The sequence below is a fragment of the Canariomyces notabilis genome (genome assembly GCF_033297395.1).
Source record: "Canariomyces notabilis strain CBS 508.74 unplaced genomic scaffold N656scaffold_17, whole genome shotgun sequence".
Lineage (NCBI taxonomy): Eukaryota > Fungi > Ascomycota > Sordariomycetes > Sordariales > Chaetomiaceae > Canariomyces > Canariomyces notabilis.
The window spans coordinates 264,650-283,620 of record NW_027041839.1 but is presented as its reverse complement, the minus strand read 5'-3'; the positions used below and the strand labels follow the sequence as shown (position 1 = coordinate 283,620).

General features: G+C 55.2%; 6 protein-coding genes across 6 annotated transcripts; 3 read left to right on the top strand and 3 right to left on the bottom strand.

The window, feature by feature from the left end:
- Positions 1-1,146: 1,146 nt before the first annotated feature.
- N656DRAFT_799634 (multicopper oxidase) lies at positions 1,147-3,338 on the top strand (the record flags this gene model as incomplete). The annotated part of the gene is made up of 3 exons (XM_064817894.1): positions 1,147-1,407; positions 1,460-3,074; positions 3,136-3,338. 3 exons carry the CDS (start codon positions 1,147-1,149, stop codon positions 3,336-3,338), a joined length of 2,079 nt encoding a protein of 692 aa, XP_064668481.1.
- A 557-nt stretch (positions 3,339-3,895) lies between these two features.
- Positions 3,896-6,465, top strand: N656DRAFT_781219 (uncharacterized protein). The gene has a single exon (XM_064815541.1). It carries the CDS (start codon positions 4,280-4,282, stop codon positions 5,999-6,001), a length of 1,722 nt encoding a protein of 573 aa, XP_064668480.1. The 5' UTR covers positions 3,896-4,279; the 3' UTR covers positions 6,002-6,465.
- Positions 6,466-6,631: 166 nt separating this feature from the next.
- Positions 6,632-7,891, bottom strand: N656DRAFT_756552 (thiolase; the record flags this gene model as incomplete). Its single annotated transcript, XM_064813120.1, has 1 exon — positions 6,632-7,891. One exon carries the CDS (start codon positions 7,889-7,891, stop codon positions 6,632-6,634), a length of 1,260 nt encoding a protein of 419 aa, XP_064668479.1.
- Positions 7,892-8,669: 778 nt separating this feature from the next.
- N656DRAFT_713023 (GMC oxidoreductase) lies at positions 8,670-10,675 on the bottom strand (the record flags this gene model as incomplete). The annotated part of the gene is made up of 3 exons (XM_064811868.1): positions 8,670-10,091; positions 10,160-10,503; positions 10,615-10,675. 3 exons carry the CDS (start codon positions 10,673-10,675, stop codon positions 8,670-8,672), a joined length of 1,827 nt encoding a protein of 608 aa, XP_064668478.1.
- Positions 10,676-11,273: 598 nt separating this feature from the next.
- Positions 11,274-13,541, top strand: N656DRAFT_781217 (uncharacterized protein). The gene is made up of 2 exons (XM_064815540.1): positions 11,274-12,400; positions 12,479-13,541. The coding sequence occupies exons 1-2, from the start codon at positions 11,757-11,759 to the stop codon at positions 13,353-13,355; spliced, it is 1,521 nt and encodes a 506-aa protein (XP_064668477.1). The 5' UTR covers positions 11,274-11,756; the 3' UTR covers positions 13,356-13,541.
- Positions 13,542-14,093: 552 nt separating this feature from the next.
- On the bottom strand, positions 14,094-17,281 carry N656DRAFT_799629 (uncharacterized protein; the record flags this gene model as incomplete). Its single annotated transcript, XM_064817893.1, has 7 exons — positions 14,094-14,274; positions 14,364-14,556; positions 14,631-14,814; positions 15,032-15,295; positions 15,366-15,773; positions 15,859-16,958; positions 17,020-17,281. The coding sequence occupies 7 exons, from the start codon at positions 17,279-17,281 to the stop codon at positions 14,094-14,096; spliced, it is 2,592 nt and encodes an 863-aa protein (XP_064668476.1).
- Positions 17,282-18,971: the final 1,690 nt, after the last annotated feature.

The following is an 18,971-nucleotide window of genomic DNA, read 5'->3' as shown; positions in this document are numbered from 1 at the left end:
TTTGCAATCCAATCTTTGAGTGAAATCGCAGTTTCATGGCCTCGCGGGCTGTTCAATGGTTGAGTTGGTGACACATGACAGTGATGACAGTGATGACACCCTGGACAATCCTCAAACAGGCAAATTGTAGTGGCGAGATGATAACTATAAACCCTAACCCTACTTGGGTTTTTGACGCTTACCTCAACCTCGGAACCTCCCCAGTTCTTCGTGCTTTCCACCAACTCACTCTCAAAGTCCTAACAGAGCATTGGCAAGTACAAAACACGAAACTGCCATTGATACTGTCCTCTGGAGTAGATGCTCCTCCTCACCTACCTGGAAGCAGCCGACGCCCGCCCTCTCCACCGTCTCCATGGCCACATGCAATGAACGCGCTTCCCATTAATCGCGGAAAGTGTGTGCATGCAGTAGCAAGCGGCACCGCGTCATGGCAGCAACGGTTCTGCGACGCCGGCACCAACCCTAATTACCGCCGTCGGTTGTTAAGGCCCATCTTGGCAATCAGGGACGCGCAAGATGTACGCCATCTACCATATCAGACGGGCCTCCCCCTCACCGCCGCTGCGGGCTGAGCCCTAGCATCAAGTGCTTCCCGAAGTGTCCTGATATTGTGGGGTAATAGCCTCCCTCACCAGCGTCTTGATAGGCGCTTGCAGAGACAGCCACCAGCGATGGAGAAGGAGGCAATCCATGACTGGGGAAAGCGCCTTTGCTATGTGGCAGTTCCAGTTACCTATCTATGGACGCCTCCTCATGTCTATCTTTGGCTTAGGACGAGGGCAGGTACGGCGAGGTTGGAACACCCGCCTGCATAGCATCCTCGGCCGTCCATGGATGCCTCTTGGGGAGGCTATCGCGCCTGTCGGTCGTACTTGCGCTAGCTATGTCCTGGGGACGCTCGAGCTTTCCTGCTGCGAGCGTGCTAACCGTTGTCAATGGAATACGACGGGGGCAACGACGACCAGTGCTACTTGTCTTCCCACCTCCGTATTTAGTTCAGTCCCACGGAAGCTGTCTTCATTGATTATGGTCCATCACCAGTGACCTCAACATCTCATATCGTGCAGTTCAACATCGTCCACCAACATCTACTAGCATTAGACAACGAGAGAAGTCGAATTAGCACTCAGGACAGCATTCAGCATGCATGTCCGCACGGCATTGCACTTGCTATTCGGGTGTTGGCTTACCGTCCCCATCCTAGCCAACCTTGCCGTACATGATCACACGTTCAAGCCCGACCATATCCTCAGAGTCTCTCTTCGCCATGTGCCACTTGCTTGCGAGAGCAGAGAGGACGTCGTCGTCAACGGCGTGTCCCCCGGCCCGGTGTTACGCATACCCGAAGGCGCCAGAACCTGGATCAGGGTCTACAATGACATGAAAGACAAGAACCTGACGATGGTAATTCAGCCACACCTCCGGTTTGTTAGGAACGAACTGACGGATTGTGCAGCACTGGCACGGCGTGACCCAAAGATTGGCGCCCTTTGCAGACGGAACCCCTCAGGCTACACAATGGCCAATTCCCCCCGGACACTTCTTCGACTACGAGCTCGCCCCCGAAATCGGTGATGCTGGCACCTACTTCTACCACTCACACGTCGACATGCAGGCGCTGAGCGCTACTGGGCCGCTGATCGTGGAAGATTGTGGAAAACCGCCATACCATTACCATGACGAGCGAATCTTGCATTTTCAAGACTACTTCGAGAAGTCTGACCATGAGATGATGAAGGGCCTGAATGCCGTGCCTTTCGTCTGGCCTGGCGAGACCCACGCCGTCATGCTGAACGGCAAAGGTGTTGCGAAGGGCCGGTCGGCCGTTGCTGGGCCGCGTGGCGGGATAAACGGTTATTTCGGAAGCCTTGAAGGTCGCCGCCCGCCAGGTTCTGACCCGGGGTGCGTCGACGGTCAACCTGATGATTGTTGCAGCAAGGTGGGACCCCGCGGCGAGGGTGACGGCGATGATGTTGCCGGCCCTTATGAGGCGGCCTCTTCGGGTCTCGATGGCACCTCGAAATCCCAGGGGCCGGTGCCAGTGCGACGGGGGAATTATCTCGACATCAGGAGCGACTGCACTCTTCCCGTCATTGATGTTGAACCCGGAAAGACTTATCGGTTCCGCTTTATCGGTGGCACTGGCCTTTCATTTATGGCACTGGGGTTCGAGGACCACAGGAATCTGACAATCATCCAAGTCGACGGTACCGAATACAACATCCCTGTGACGACCAACCATCTCCAGCTCGGCGGTGGCCAGCGGTTCGATGTTCTCTTCCAAGCAAAGACGGCTGAGGAGCTGAAGAGAATGGGCAACAAATCCACGTTCTTCCTGCAGTTCGAGACCCGCGATCGGCCGGAAACATACCGTGGATATGGTGTTCTGCGTTACAATCCCAATTCCCCGGTCCCTGCAGCGCCGTCGAGGCCGGTCCTCAGCCTTCCCACCCAAGCCATAGATTGGCTAGAGTACACGTTCCGGCCGCTTCACCCAGAGAAGAGCCAATGGCCGTCTGCAGAAGAAGTCAACCGGCGCCTCATCATCGACAGCGTGCAGAAGCTGGACAACACTACTGGCCAGCTCGTCTGGGAACTCGCTCATCTTTCTTACAAAGACACGTCCAAGCATACACCGGTGTTGATCGACATTTACCAACGCGGTGCGGCCGCAATTCCCAACTATGAGGCTGCGCTCAAGAACTATGGCTGGGACCCCGCAACAAGACTGTTCCCTGCCAAGGTTGGCGAGGTGATTGAGATCATCTTCCAGAACACAGGTTCTCAGCACTTGCCGGTGAGGGGCTTGGTCGAGTCGCATCCGTTTCATGCGCACGGCAAGCACTATTGGGATATTGGCAGCGGGCCGGGCAGATACGATGCGGATGCCAACAACGCAAAGATTGCCCGGCTGGGTTGGAAGTCCACTTTGAGGGATACCACCATGCTGTTCCAGTATCGGAACCGCGTGACTCCCGGGGAGGTGACGGGTTGGCGAGGCTGGAGGATGCGCATGACGGCGCCGGGCGTGTGGATGATACATTGCCATGTACTTGCACACATGATGATGGGTAAGTCCACACCGAGATGACCGGTTTCATGGCTGTGTTACTGACAGCGCTAATTGTGTAGGCATGCAGACTGTTTGGGTGGTTGGCGACGCGGATGATATCATCAAGATTCCGCCGAACTTGAGCAAGGAGTATTTTACATACGGAGGCAGTGTGTACGGCAACGCTACGCACCCTCCTCGTGTCTACGAGTACTTTGATGAAGGCAATAAGTGCCGCTCGGCCGGCTACGGTGCGACTGGAGACCGTACCCGCGACTCGTGACGGTATGCGTTGACGCAGAGTGCCGGTGGGATGGAAGTACGGAGTACATAGATCGATGTCAGCAGTTTGTCGATCACAGGGTTTGGGTACATTCTTATTGTTGTTGGCCGAGGCGTTTCATCAGGCGTTTGGCCTGTACATGTAGTTGAGTTCAGGCTTGTGCCTGTCAAGCAGTGTTAGAAGACATTCACTTGACGTACTCCGAGTACTGCCTGTTTCATATTCATCGCTCTCGAGTCCCCTTGGCTCACATCTCGACTCTTTCTCTTCGTCATGGGTCCTTCGTCGTGTTCCTGCCACTTGGCATTGTTCAGAATCCACACCATCAAGGTTCCAGTCTGCAACATCCTGATATCGCGTGCGATCATCACCACCGCCGAGTCGTAGCGCGAGTGCAGGTGTTGGATGATACTGGTAAGTTGGTAACAGTCTGCAGAGGTGGGTGTTTGCCCATTCTGTCTTCAGGCTGAACTGGGTTAAGGGGCCAAGTCGGTGAGAAGTGGCAGTATTTGACAAGGAAAATCACGTTTTGGGCTCGAGCCAAGGCAGGCCAACCCCCTCGATTCACTGGGCAACGGCTGCCAAACTGACAATTGACAAGCTTCAACTCCACCGCAATTCCACCCAAACAGCCCGCCGGATGCGCCCATCAATTTCTTGACAGATTCCGCCCGCGGAGCTTCTTGAAAGCTGCATCCTCCTCTCTGTCTCGCTGCTGGTTGCTTCCCAAGGGCCGAACCTGGCCTCGCTGCCATCGCCTCGACAATCCGAGTGACGTGTTCCAGCCAAATTCAGCACCACGCGGCGCAGACACAGACAACACCGGCTCATTTCCCGGCCTGAGCTTGACATAAACATCGCATATTTGCTACCGACTTGGTCATTTTGAAGCCCAATAGCGACAGTCAACGCACAGTGCCGCTCAGTTCGTTTTTTCAAAAATGTCGTCGGACTCTGAGCATTCCGCCCAGATCGTCGATGGCATTCCCGAGCACGATCGACCTGGCCTTGTCGACGACGTTTCCACTTCGGGAGACGACGAGTCGATTGTAACCTCGTCGCAACAGAGTATACCTCCGACCGATGCACCAAATTCCCCAATACCGCCTACTTTGTCCCCGAGATTCGAGGACGGCCATGACGAAGACCCGCCAACTGTCATTCCGTCATCCCTCACCCCGCCTCCGTCCTCGCAGGCTCCTAATCCCACAGGAGCCGGGCCTGCCAACCCGCTTGGCTATCTCGGCTCGCAGCGATCCGCCATCTTTTCGCCGCCAGCTACAGTTATGAACGGCATCAAGAGAGAAAGTGTTGGTGCTGAATTTATCCCCCCAACCCAAGATCAGATCGCCGATGCCTCAATTGAGGAACTCCGCAGCATGCTTCAGGCCTGCATGGCCGATCAGGCAAGACTGAAGATGGAAGCGGCCCACCACAAGTTGCAGTACAGCATGCTCAGCATCCGTGCCGAAGAAGACACGAAACGTGCAGCTGTCGAACACGAGATGACGAGGAAGGAAGTCCAAGCCCTACAGAAGGCCGAGTGCGCGCGGCAAGCTCGCCACGACCTCATCACAGCATCTGAGTCGACACAAGCGAAGTACTTGCGATTGAAGGTGTTGCACGAACAGGCCCTCGAGGAGAATGACGCCTTGCACAAAAAGATCAAGGCCGCGAGGAAGGTAATACAGCAAAAGGAGGACGAGATTGCCGTTTTGACGGACGAAAGGGACATGTTGCTGAACCGCATTCGGGAAAACCGCGAGCACTTCCACCTGCTTTGCAGCCCTGGGGGCATGTTCCATGGCGCCCTGACGCCGAAGGCCCAGACTGGAAGCCCTCAGCAGCACAGGGGGACACCGCGACAAACGCCGAGATCGGCGCATCGGGATAGCCATCGGGACCAGGAGGGTTTTGCCGTCCTGCTCCAGGCTCTCAGCCAAGACAACAATAGCGCTCCATCGACACCCATCAGCGGCCACCGTCCGGCACCCCGCAACCCTTCCAAACATACCCGCAATGTCCAGTCAATGTCCTCCCTTCCGAGTACGCCGCTTCCCCGTAACCGAGGCGACAACAGGGGGCATGGGCTGCTACCATCTGTCGATCTGGTACCCCAAACCGAGCCTCCCTACCGGAACACGCGGTTCGTAGCCGAAAAGCCGAACCTGTCTAGGAGCCAAGAACGCCGCAAGAGCCGCGAGAGCACAATATCGGCTGAGGACAACCAGGAACTAGCACGCCAGGCGCTGCAGTCTTTTGTGTCGCGGGGATCACAGCACTCGTCGCGTCGGCGGCAGTCGGGCGGGGAGGAAGAGGAGGTCTTTGAGAGCCAGGCCAGCCAGGCCGCTTCAGAGATGCTGCGCCGAGACGCCCGCGAAAGCTTCGAGGTAGCCAGCTCCGTCGGCAACTCGAGGGACGGCACGCCGGCCGCGGCGGACAGAAGCGCCAAGCTTCAGGCCAAGCTGTTTGGAGGGCTGAATAAGAGCGGCCTTTCTAATGGGAAGCGCAAGTTCAGCGGCCCGCACGGGGGGGAAGTGGCCGACGGGTTCGCGGTGCATGATCGCGGCGTCATGAGCCCCACCAAGAAGCTCCGCGAGGCCGGCGGGCTGAGAGACGGCGGTCGTATCGGCTTGGGCATACAGTACGGCCGTGAGCTGTAGGAGCCATGCGGGCTTTTATGCTGGCTGGCTGGCTGCGCTCACGGCTCTGTAGTCTATTGGAGTGCTTGTCTTGTTGGTTTTCATCTTTGTTACTCGGTTGCGGGATGGATGAGGTTCAATCGTTCATTCAATGGTTCATGACAATGGCTCATGATATCTGGGAGATTGCTCGGCTCTGGAACGGCCGTTGGTATGTATTGCGCGTGTACAATACTGGTTATGATGCTGGAAAGGGTCGGAAGTTTGGCTCAAGCTTTCTCTGGGTTGCAATCCTGCAAGGCGCATGGGAATGCCTCTCGGACTAGCCACGAGGCACGCTTGGCTTCTCTGAACTTTTAAAAGCGCTGGTATAACTGCCCGTGGAGGCATTACTTATGGTTAGTCTGAATCCGAATCCAGCCCTGTCTTCAACGTCGTAGGAATTTAAGAGTTCTCTGGGAAAGGCCCGACTTGCGCTTCGATACGTGGATTTGCGCTTTGATACATGGAGTGATATACAGGTTCATAGAGCTTTTCAAACGGGCATTGATACATTTGGGCATATACAAAGAGTAGTACATCGACCAGCAAGGCGGTGTCTTCCCCTTGAAGACACTCCACCCGGCACAACCCCTCAAGACCCCGTACGGACTACTCCCGCACAAACACACCGGCCATACCCATGCCCGTACCAATGCACATACTCACCACGCCCACTTCGCCCCCGCTCCTCGGCAGCCCGTGCATCAGAGTGCTGACCATGCGTGCCCCGGTCGCGCCGAGCGGGTGTCCGAGGGCGATGGCGCCGCCGTCGGGATTGACCTTGCCGTCCTGCCAAGCCTTTTCAAGCCCGAGCTCGCGGAGGCAGTGGATGGCCTGGCTCGCAAACGCCTCGTTGATCTCCCACCGGTGGACGTCCTCGTTGACCAGACCAAGCTGATCAAGAAGCTTGGGAATGGCCAGCGCGGGGCCGATGCCCATCTCGTCCGGCGCGCAGCCCGCGACGCTCGCGCCGACAAACTTGCCCATGATGCTCTCCGTCAGCCCGAGCCGCATCGCCGTGCTGCGGCGCATGAGCAAAGTCGCCGCCGCGCCGTCGCTGACCTGGCTCGAGTTGCCCGCCGTGCTGGCCCCCTCGGGGGTAAACGCGGGCTTGAGCTTGGCGAGGCCCTCGAGCGAGGCGTTGGCGCGGATGCCGTCGTCGCGCGTGACGGTGACGGTCTGCTCGGCCCCGACGGGGTTCCCTTGCTTATCCACCTCCTGGAAACGGGTTGTGACGGGGACCGTCTCGGCGTCAAAGTGCCCCGCGTCCCTCGCGTGCGCCGCCCGCAGGTGCGACTGCACGGCAAAGGCGTCCTGGTCGGCGCGCGACACGCCGTACCGGCTCGCCACGTTCTCGCTGGTCAGGCCCATGGGCATGAGGCAGTCGCGGGCGTCCTTGACGGGCGAGTCCTTAAGGGCGGGCCAGACGTCGACGGGGATGGCGCGCGTGCCGTAGTTGCGCGTCATGCTCTCCATGCCCGCGCCGATGCCGACGTCGATCATTTCGGTGCGGATCTGGCTGGCCACGAGGGCGATGCTCTGCAGCGATGACGCGCACGCCCGGTTGGCCGTGTACAGCGACGTGGTCGAGGGGAAGCCAACGTGGTTCATGGCCATGCGCGCCGCCTTGGACCCGCCCAGCTCGCTGAGCACGACGCCCACGGCCACGTCATCGACGGCCGCCGGGTCGAGCTGCGGGGTCCGGTCGAGCGTGGCGCGCAACACCACCGACAACAGCTCCTCCGGGTAGGCGTCCTTCAGCTGGCCCTTGTATGCGCGGCAGATGGGTGTGCGGAGCGACGAGACGATGACCACGTCGCTCGGCGCCTTGGCCAAGACGGCCTTGATGCCTTTTGGAACGGCGGCCATGGCTGAGCGGATTGAGACTCGGTTTGGCTGGCAGTTGTATTCGAGGTTCTCAGTCCAGTCTCGTTCGGTAAGAAGGTTCTTCGGCAGTTAAACTGTGTTCAAGGGACAGCCACGAAAAGGCCAATTCACTGCATTGATGGCAATACTACTCAACGCCGGGGTATCTTCAATTGGACGTATAAAAGAACAGAAGAGAATTAAGCACCAACAGACGAGGAGAACATGAAGAGGTTGACTAATTAAGAAATATTGGAAATGTTCAATGGAGACCGTCCTCGGCAGCACCCCTCCGCCCCCGTCGGGATTTCTCGTGGCCAAAATATGGAGATGGGGTTGCTTCCGGCAGTAGGCGGGGAAATGCAAACCCGGAGGACCGATGTTTGGCGGCAGTGACAGTCGGCAGCGTGTGCGTCCCCACTGGGTCCCACTCTGGGGTACCGTACCTTGAGCGCTAGGGGTACCGAGCCCGGACGAGGCCAGCAACAAAAGAATTAAGAAGTGTCACTCTCTCACATCAGCTCTGATCAATTTGATTCAAGGTCACCAAAACAATTGTCCTGTACATTGCCGCATTCAAGATCAAGTTTGCCTGCGATTCAAAACCTCGGGCAAGCTTCGCCGTGGCGTTGGCGGGCTGGTGTTTAGCGTCTAGGACGTGGTCTACTCTTTCACAGTACAGTACATCCATGCAGCTGCATTCATGTTCAGACAGGAACGATTTCGACCATTGACGCTACTATGGGAATGTCTCCTGGTACCAGCATAACTTCCAGCCAGCCTAGGCGGCCAAGGCCTGACCGAGCTCCTTAATGAAGATATCAGCGGCTTTTTCACCAATGGCCAAGGCGGTATTGTTGGTATTCGCTGCCACGTTCTTCGGCACGACGCTCAAGTCGGCAATCTTGAGCCCCTCAACGCCGTAAACACATAGGTTGGCATCCACGACGCCATTCTTCTCGCGCGGCGCCATCTTGCAGGTACCGAGCGAATGCCACGTGGTGCTGACGTTGGCTCGCAGCCACTTCTCAAGCACCGCGTCGTCCTCGGGCGTGTACTCGATATCGGGCACATCAGACGGGAGCGGGCCATCGAGCTTTGTGAGCGCAGCCTTGGAATCTGGCGCAAAGGGCGGGTGGCAGGCGGCCACTTCGCCCCGGTACGAGGGCATGCGGCGCATGATCTCGCGCTGCTTCTTGTACGTCCAGATGTGCTTCTTGACATCGAGCCCGCCGTCATCGGCAAAGAAGCCGGTATCGAAATCGAGGGGGTCCTCCAGCCCCGGCCCTGTGATGTGCACGTGGCCGCGCGAGAAAGGGTAGACGGTGAAGGTTGACACGGCCAGCCCGGGGCTGCCAGGCCCGCCAGGCGCGAGGCTAGGGTCGCCAGGGAACCCGCCGAGCGCGGTGAAGATGACCATGGGCTTCTCCGGGTGGTCTCTGAACTCGCGGTCCCAGGCCGCCTTGAACTCGGGCCCGAGCGCGGCGGCTTCGGCGTCGGTCGGCCGGGCTTTGCCCTGCACCTCTTGCCCGTTCCAGCCCAGCATGGGGTGGCCTTGGGAGATTAGGTCCTGCGGACTTCCCATGCGGCCGTACACGAGGGCGTCGAGCGTGTCAGTTGCTTCCAGGGAGTTGTGGTATGGGTACAGAAGCATGTGATGGTCCTCGTACCCGTTCCCCACGCCGGGAGCTGACGCCACGAGGGGGATACCGGCCCGCTGCAGAACCTTGGGATCGCCCACGCCGGACCTTTCCAGGAGAGCAGGGGTGCCGCAGGCGCCGCACGACGCAACCACGAGTCTGCGGGCCCTGACCGCCTTGACGGCACTGGCATCGCCGCCGAAGGCAGGATTGGGCCTGACCTCAACGCCGACGGCCCTATTGCTCTCGAACAGGATCCGCTTCGCCTGGGTCTCAACCAGAACATGCAAGTTGGGGTGCTTGCCGTCGTTCAAGAGTGGGTGGAGATAGCATGACGCCGCGTCCTGCCGCTTGCCATCTGGGGAGATGTAGCGGTACGCACGTCCAACGGCGTTCACGGTCTCCATGTCCTGCACGTCCTTAACTTCATGCCAGCCTACCTTAGCCGCCGAAGCGATAAATTCGTCTTCGACCCTCTTGGAATGGTAAGTGCCGCGGGAGACGTGAATGGGGCCATCATGACCATGGATCCCCTTCTCGTCCTTGCCGTGGTAGGTCTCGGCCTGTTTCACAATTAGTCACTACCCCGTTTGAAAGACTCGTGGGGAGGACAGCGATGGGAAGGAACTACCTTCTTCATATACGACAACATTTCCTTGCCCGACCATCCCGGAACGCCCCAAGCATCAAAGTCGGACTTCTGCGCCCGGCTGTACATCATGAAATTCGTCGACGAGCCGCCCCCGAGGACGCCGCCCGACGGCAGGATGAGCTCGCGGTCTGCCACGGCGGCAGACTTGTTGGTCTTGTAGAAGAGATTGGTCGTGCTGCCGGGTGCAAGGTGCGCCAGGAAATAGGCAGGATGCGCGATCAGTGGGTTGTCGGCATTGTTCTGGCCGCCCTCAACCATGAGGATGGACAGGTCAGGGTATGCAGCCGCCAGCCGTGAGGCGACGACGCAGGCAGTCGTGCCGCCTTAACGATACAAGAGAGGAGGCAGTCAGTAAGTCGAGAATTAGACATTGTCCATCACCTTGGCATAATATACAGTGATGGATGGGGATCATGTACATTAGTAGTACTTACCGCCTGCAATAACGACATCCACTTCGTGGAGATCATCGGGAAGTTTGTTGTAGATTCCCATGATGAGAATGCTGTGCTGAGTGGCTGCTGGGGCGGGAAACTGAACAACAACAGACTGAATACTATATATAGGCTGAAGTACGAGCACCTCGGGCAGGAAACAGCTGAGATCAACCAAAACCAGAAGCTCGTCTTCGCCCTGGAAAGTAGTCTTTTTATCATGATTTTGAACACTCAAGACCCAGGAGTCGAAGAGGACATCCGCACCAACAGGGTTACACAGCGCATATCCGTTGTATCCGTTTGTTGATCCTACCGTGCCTTCGTCGCCCGGCGGTCACTGTCAAGATGCCTGTTGGCTAGTCCTTCCGTTCTCCCGTCTCTTATTTAGCGGCCGCTTGGATGCATCGAGTCCTGCCGGAGTAGACATCATTTCAACAAATCATATAAAACGAGCAAGTCACTGTCGTGGCGCGATTGTGTTGTAAATGGTTAGAGTGCCGCGTATAATAGGCAACAGCGAGGAAGGGTGGGGGCGGGGAGCGAGGGCGAGGGCGGGCGGTCTGAGGCGGCAATATTCTTCATGTCGGTAAACCTGCGTTTTCGTAGCAATTCATCCCAAGGCCAGCAGGTTGCATAATTGAGTTCAATTCAAGCGTCACGCAGTCTTCCCAGTGCAAATTTGCGGCTAGATACTGGCCTTTGAGTGAACATGTCTGAAGCTCGTGCCGAGTTCCAACGGACAGAGTTGGTCTGTTGGTGCCAGCGGAATATTGCAGTGGAGCGAAGACACAGTCTTTTTACAGCGGTCACACAGTCTCTTTGATGACCTCGCATCTACTCCGTAATCACCTAGGTATTACTAGTTAACGCTCCATCCGTTTTTAGTTATCTACGAACGTAGGATTCAGCGAGTACAACAGGGCATTGCTTGAGATGCAGGTGCTGTATGTACATGAATCCTACGGCGTACAATCTTATAAAAGGAATCCACCAACTTACGGTTGTTACGTTCTGATGTACCGAGTATCCCATAGTGAAAACGTGTCCCTCAGTCTTGCTTCCTGCTTCAAGCCTAACCCCTTCAGTCAACTGCCTACCACCGCATTGCCCTAGAGTCTTGGACTCTGTCTATCATTGCCATGGACCAAGCTGACGCAACAAGTCATACCGGGAGCACAGATACATCGGAGCAGGTGGTTCTTGCTGACTTTCAGGGTCTCGAAATAGACACAAGACTCTTCAACGACGTACACTTTGGCCGCGCCGCGAGGCTCGTACCCAGCTGCGATGTATGGGCCCCGTTTCCTCGACTCCCCGCCGAACTTCGCTTGAAGATTTGGATGCATTTCCTTCGCCGGCACCGCATGATTGAGGTTTCGCTGTATCCGCCCGACGACGACGACGCCTCCACGTACCCCGATGACCCCGGCCGCCTCGCAGACCTCATCAAATCCCGATACTACAGAGAGCGTAACTCTCTGGGCAACCTTGTCAGCGGGCGCCGCTACAAGATTCTCATTGACGATAATGGCTTCGCCGCCTCTTTGAACCCGCTCCTCTGGGTCAATGCAGAGTCGAGGCAGACCGCGCTGGATTTCTACCGTATTCATCTGCCCTTTCCCGGCCTCGATGGAAAGCAGTTGCTCTATTTGAACCCCGAGTTCGATGTCGTCTCTGTCCAAGAGGTGTTTGTGCTGCGGGGCAATAGATACACGTCCCGAGCTGGGGCTATAACCATCGACTTCCTATGCGACATCAGAGCTTACGACCCTAGGCACAAAGGGTGTGTGACTTTCTCCTTTCCTTTCCTTTCCTTTCCGTCTTTGAGTCTGTCGAGTACTTAAGTCTGAACTACAACAAGGCTCGCCAATCTCATCCTGCCTGGTTCGTCTACGCATTCGCTTTTCGACCATGAGGACTATTGGTGCTTCAACTATGAAATCAGAGATCGCCCAAGAATAGAGCCCTTCACTCTGGACTTAATTCACCCCGTCGCAGTCACATCCTTTTCCGCCATCCTACGTAGTGGTCTTCGCTCCGTCGTCTGCAACATCCCGTTCAGGTCACCAGAGGGTACGAGGGATTTTACGTTTAGCCCTCCAGGGGACCTAGCTATACACCCTCATTTTGCATGGACCCATCCACTCAGGAGGCGGGGCATCCCCGTAGGTGCGTTCGACTGGTTTGAGACGGACCCGAGACCGGGTGTCGAGATGGACAACTTCATGGTCAACTTCACAGAGAACCCCTACCTGATCGCCTCGAGTTGGAAGAAACTAGAGGAGCAATTCGGAATCCGGGAGCGCGCAAACGACGATGGGTTCCATCTCTACATAAGCCCGACCCTTCGATGGGAACTTGAGGATGAGGAACCTGAAAATCGAGTGCTATTCAGGACTCTGAAGTTGTGTAAGTGGTCGCGGGCGGCGCTGCTGCGACACCTGGGCTGGGAGGCTAAAGTTTGGGCCGAACAATACCCCCATATTGGAGAGGCTTCCGACAATCCAGGGCCCTTCATTAGTCCGGGGCGCAGCGGCACCATGGGCGATGCAACCAACTCCGGGACCCTGGACACTGTGCCTAGGACGGCTATCGGCATGTGGCTTTTCCCCGTCGAGGCCTTCAATGAAACCAATGTGAGATACGCGCAAGACAATGGGATTGGGAGCAAGAGGTCGACCATTTTCGACCTCTCGGCTATTCGCCCGGCATTATATCTCTTTGAGCTTGGCGATTAGGAATAGTCACTGGCAGTCAACATCTCTCCGGACGTTTGGCTTACATCACACCAGCATCAGGTACCATTCATCAACCATCAATCGCAGCAGCTCCGAGCCTCGCCCTGCCTACATGTGCATTGGACCCTCAAACATGCACAATCAACCCTGTCTCCAAGCCATGTGCCTACCTGTAGATAAGGCCTCCAGGAACTCACTTGAACAGTACTAGTATCAGCAAACAGAAGTGACCTACATTGTCTCTCTGAGAGCCAGGCTATACCCATGCGTTGATGCACACCCGCTCTCTATCCTAGTCCATGCCGTTCCGCCCCCTGTTGACCAATTATAACAGTGAGACTTGTAACTACTAGTAAGTGTCAAAGTCATACCTACACACCGTTCCACCGTCTGTGTTCTACAACGAGAACTCTGTAAGGTCCGATGCTGTCACGGTTCGACATCAGTCACGCATTCTTGACAAAGCAGCCACTGGGACTTGTGCAAGTAGTGTGTTCATGTAGATGAGAAATCAGGACCAATAAGTGTGTATGTAATGATCAGGTCCCATGCCTCCTGTGTCGTGTTACCGGGAAGAATCATGTCCATGGAAAGTCTCGCAGTAATGTTCAACCATCCCCCAGTGCCCCCACTCAACCGTGACCACCTTAGATCCGTCTGTAGCTAGTTTCTAATCAAGATGACAACCGCAGTTCGCAAGATCCCAAACTTTGAATTCAACCTCAGACTCGATATCAATCATGGGTCGCTGTCAGACTCCGACCCAGACTCAACACTGCTACTGTCCGAGTCCGACCAGCTTGAATCCTTTTCAGGGCCCTGGTACTCCAGTGGGATATCGGTGCTCGGGGCCATATCCATTTCTTGGTCCGTCGCAACCCAGGCGGCTATCCATTTTGCCAGAGCTCTCCGAACCTGGCTTTGAAGGGCGGCCCTGTTAGATATGATGGCGTCTGCGTCATAAGAGCCATCTGAGTGCTGGTTTGTGGCCTTGAAGACTTTGCTGACCAGGTGGCCGAATTGGGTCCGCAGTCTGTCGAGACCCCGGTTCCATGCAGCTTAAGCGCAGGGGGAAACTTTTCGAACTGGGCTTTAAGTTCCTCCTCCATTTCGCGAACTGACTCGCCGTAGATTTTGCCTTTGGCCTTATCTGAGAATTTCACTAGGAATTCATGGCGCCTCTTGGTTGCTCCTCGCCCTCCTGCAATGACTGTTAGCGACATATATAGATGTCTTCGTTGTTCTGCAGTGCATGAATGCTGTCGAGATACTCACCTGGTACCTTAAGCGCACCCTTGAAGCCAGGCTCCCATTTCTGGGCCATCCGCTCTCTTAGAGCGGGATGGACTTCAGCGGAAACCCGCGAGATGTTGGTCAGAGCATCTCCAACCAAGTCCATAATCTCCTCCTTGATCGACACAAGGCTTCCAGAACGCTCCAGGAAAATAAGCCTCCGCTTCTGGAAGCAATTCCGTCAAGCGTGCTGTCAATGTCTTCATATGTTTGTCCCAAATCTTGTCGATCTGGTTTCGAGCAGGCTCCTTTAGCTCTGGTATTCTCCCATGAAGTTCCTTGATCCAGGTACCAGCAATTTGGCTCTTGAATGCCGTAGCCCTGAATGAACAATAACATATGTTAGCACCCTAGCTGCACAAGTAATTCATAGCGGGAGACACTTGCATATCTTCCATCCATTGGTATTCAATCTTGCCGCCGCCAGTACGGCTCAGGAACTTGCCGCCTTTGCGTCTCAGAATAGCGGCAAATGTCAAGCTGTGCATTTTGACGATCGATTTCTCATTGCCTGGGTTCTTGAGTGCCCAGCCTTCGACTCTGGCTTTACAGTGCTCCATGCATTGATTCAAGGCCTTTCGCTTGTGCTTGAGCGGATCGCACTCGATGACCTTCTTGTTCAGCGTTTTACCGTATTTATCGAGAGCCTGAGGGAGGAAAGTTAGCATTCTGAGACGGGTGAAACATAGGAATCAAATGACTCGAGACTTGACGTACCTGAAGAAGTTCATGAGAGGTAGGCTCGAGGACCTCATTCTTGATTTCCTCCAGGCTGTATTGAACCTTGACCGCCTCGCACTCCTTGTCGGACCAAGTTTGAACATTGTCAAGGAGGATACGGTACCGATGCAGGAGGGAGAGAACGTTGCGCTCCCGGTGTGGGATTGTCGCATTGCGAAGCCAGCTAGCGAGGGCCGGGATGCCAGTGTAAAGAGTGGTTGGAAAGCCGTCAACGGGCTTTGCACCCCCTTCACCTCCACACAAGCTCCAGTAGGCCTTGGTGCTTACGGGGAAAATTTTGGCAGCAATGAAATCGGATGGGGCGTCCGGTGACTTGGTGAGAAAAGAGTTATGGCGCTGCTGAAGATGATCAAGAATACGCTCCTTGAGGATTCTGTTGCGAGTCTGTATGGCGTCGTGAGATAGGCTGCCGCACTGAACGTGGTACTGCTTTTTCCTTTCGACCTGCTGTTTTCTTGTCCTTTCGCACCAACTTGCGGAGGTGTTTTAGCTTTTTCTGTAGTTCACCTCTCTCAGCTTTGTCCTTCGCCTGTTTCGTAGCTTTCTGGAGCTGTTTCTCTTGCTTCTTCCAATCCTCCTTGAGTTTTGAACTCTTGTTCAATTCATGATCGAGCTGTTTGATTGCCTGGAGCCGCTCGTCCCATCCCATGTTTTTCGCAATAATAACAGGGTCGATGTCGTCTGCTTTGGAAAGGACGACGCAGAAGCTGCGGCCGTCAAATTTCCCATCCATCCGCATAGAAAGTTCCTGATTTTCCGTCATCAGACTGACGGCAGTCCTTTCGTCAGCCGCCCGAACGCAGGGAGTCACAATGGCGGTGACAGCGAGGTTCTGGGAATATTTCCTCGCAACGGCTGCGCGGCTCTCCACAATATCGGACAAACCGGGAAGATCTACAAGGACAAGGCCGCCCTTGAGTATGTCGGCTTTGACGTAGATGTTTACGTGATCAATCAGAGGCCAAACTGCCATGGCCCGTGTCATGGCTCCCGACTTTCCTTTGACTTCATGGACCGTTGAGTCAAGGAAGGGTTTTATCTCCTTGGCAAAAGTCCCGTTGTCGGACGCATATATTGACTTGGTTGTGCCCAGCAACTTCGTGCTGGGGTCGTCTGGAGCCAGGAGCTCCTCCGTCGACATCTTGGTTAATTGGTCAATTGTGTGACCCCAGACCGCCTTGATCTTGTCTGCCACATCTTTAATGTGATCGTTAAGTTCCTCAATTGCTTTTGCTCGCTGCTCCTCTTCTGCATACTCATCGTCATCGTTGGTGCTGTCAAGATGCAAGGGCCGGTCGCGCTCCTTCACGCTCTCAAAAAAGTCATCGAGTTCCTTTCTGAGGTTTCGACGAGAGCGGAAGGCAATTTGGGCGTGAAAAGCCTTTGCTGGATCATCACTATGATTATATGAGACCCGGCAAATGCTCGCTGTCGCCGCCTCTGCATTGTTAGAAGGCAGGAGGTCCCTGTGGCCAAGGAGTGTGCTCAGCAGAGAGCTTTTGCCCGCCCCGGTCGCTCCCTGGATGCCGACATGGACCTCAAAGTCCAGTCTCTCAGTCTTAAGGGTTTCTATGAAGTATTAGACAGTGATAGGCATTATGAAGGTGCTCAGAATTTGTTAGCTACTCACCGATTTCATCAAGCCACTTGCGAAGGTCGTCGATGCCCGTGGTAGATTTATCACCGTCGACAGTAGTTTCCCCGGTGTTGTTAACGAAATCTCTAACGAGATTCGCTACCTCAGGAGAGTGTTGAACAGCTTTTTCCAGCGCTTCCTCGAGCAGGTTGATGCGTACCGTCGGGTCATCAACGGGCGAGTGCCAGAAAAACTGAATGTCAGGCTGGGAACCCGAACGCTTGTTGCCAGAATTCGCGCTCTGTTTTCGAGCCATGGCTTTGCGTCGGCGTATTGATTGCTGATGAGTTTTGAGAGGAACCAAGAAGGCAATTTTTTAGGAGCCTCTGACGGCGAGGATGTGGTTGTTGAAAGAATGGTTGGCTCGGTGAGGTAGAAAAGGGTGATTTTATTTTGACTGCTGCAACCGGTTCCTGCCTTCCTGAAAGATTAAGGTCCAGCAATACCTTAAAAGATTATGAAGGAAATCTGCGAAGAAGGTTGCAACCTCGAATTGCAAGATCAGGGCGGTAGGGCCCAGCCAAAGACGACCCAGAGTCTTCAGGGGGGTAGGAGGTGCCTTGGATGTCCTCTTCGATGAGCGTAGCTAGGAATGGAACGCAGACGACGAGAGACGTGACTTTATAGCAAGGCGACGATGGCCTCTTGGTTGTATTGGTATCGATTTTAGCGGAGGCAACCCTTTACTTTCGATGAACATGCCTCTCGAGGTATCTCTCGCCTTAGGTGATTAGGAAAGCAAGCCCCAGTACCTAGTGTTGCTGGTCCCCAGTACCTAGTGTTGCTGGTTGATACCTCGGATATTCAGACGGCTGCCAACTTTCATCCAAACCCAACTCGGACTGAAACAATAAACTCTTCATTGCACTCGGTCAAGGAACTCAAAGTAATTGACAAACCGATGAGCCCTTGACCCTTACCATTCGCTCAACCGTTGAAGATCCACCGTCAAATACTCTGGTTGCCCATGTCATACATCAATGTCGCCGACAATTCTGATACAAAGTGCCCTCTTCAGGGCAGGTTGAAACAGTAAGCGAACAAGCACAGCAGCATCTGATTGTGCCGTGCTGGTAAATGTACATACTCAAGACAAAGCTTCCGCAGATTTGCCCGACCCACACTGAACCCTCAGATCTAACCGCTCAGTCTCGATCAAGAGAGCCGGATCAGTTCTCTTCAAGATGATGGAACCCAAGTTCAAGACAAACAGTCAAGTAACAATCTTTTGTCCCTTTGTCGAGATTCGTGTTTCCGAAGACGAAATCAAGATGGATCGTTATGAGATGGCAAGACCAGCCTCGACGGCGAATGGTGGAACTGAAGCGATGTCGTTGGGCTTGTTACGGACGGACGGGACGCTCTATGCCATCGAGATGGCCGGGCAGCACTTGAAGTTGGTGATTCGAGAAGCAGAAGTCGGCCAGTGAAGAATATATTTTGAAGATGAGTCGTTGAGGAAGCACCCGAGCTTACATGCACTCGGTGCATTGGCTGTGACGGCAGTGGGAGCACGAGTTGCTGATGACGAGAATAGCTCCGCACTGGCAGCAGCGAGGCTGGTAGGCAGGCATTTTGCAGCTGGATCGACGTGTTATGAGCTCGTTGATGTCCACAAGTGACGGAAGTGGATGGTCTGCAGGGCCTGATGGTGTGGTAGAAGTTACGCTGGATGGCAGCGATGGCGGTTTGAGTGGGAAGGACGAATAAAGAGGGTACGGCGGGGGAGGTGTCGTAAGATATAGCTACGCTACTTGGAGGTGGTCAACGGGAGCTTGTTGCCTTTTCGTGGCGAAGTTATGGTTCGCTTCAAGTGCACGAGACATTTCGGCCGCCAGGTTTTGGATAACGAATGACAGGTGAGGCCGTCGTCTCATCCCAGTCCGTCCGGCTCATCTTAGCTTGCATGCACGAACCCTTTGGCTTAGTCTGTAGGTGGGATGTGC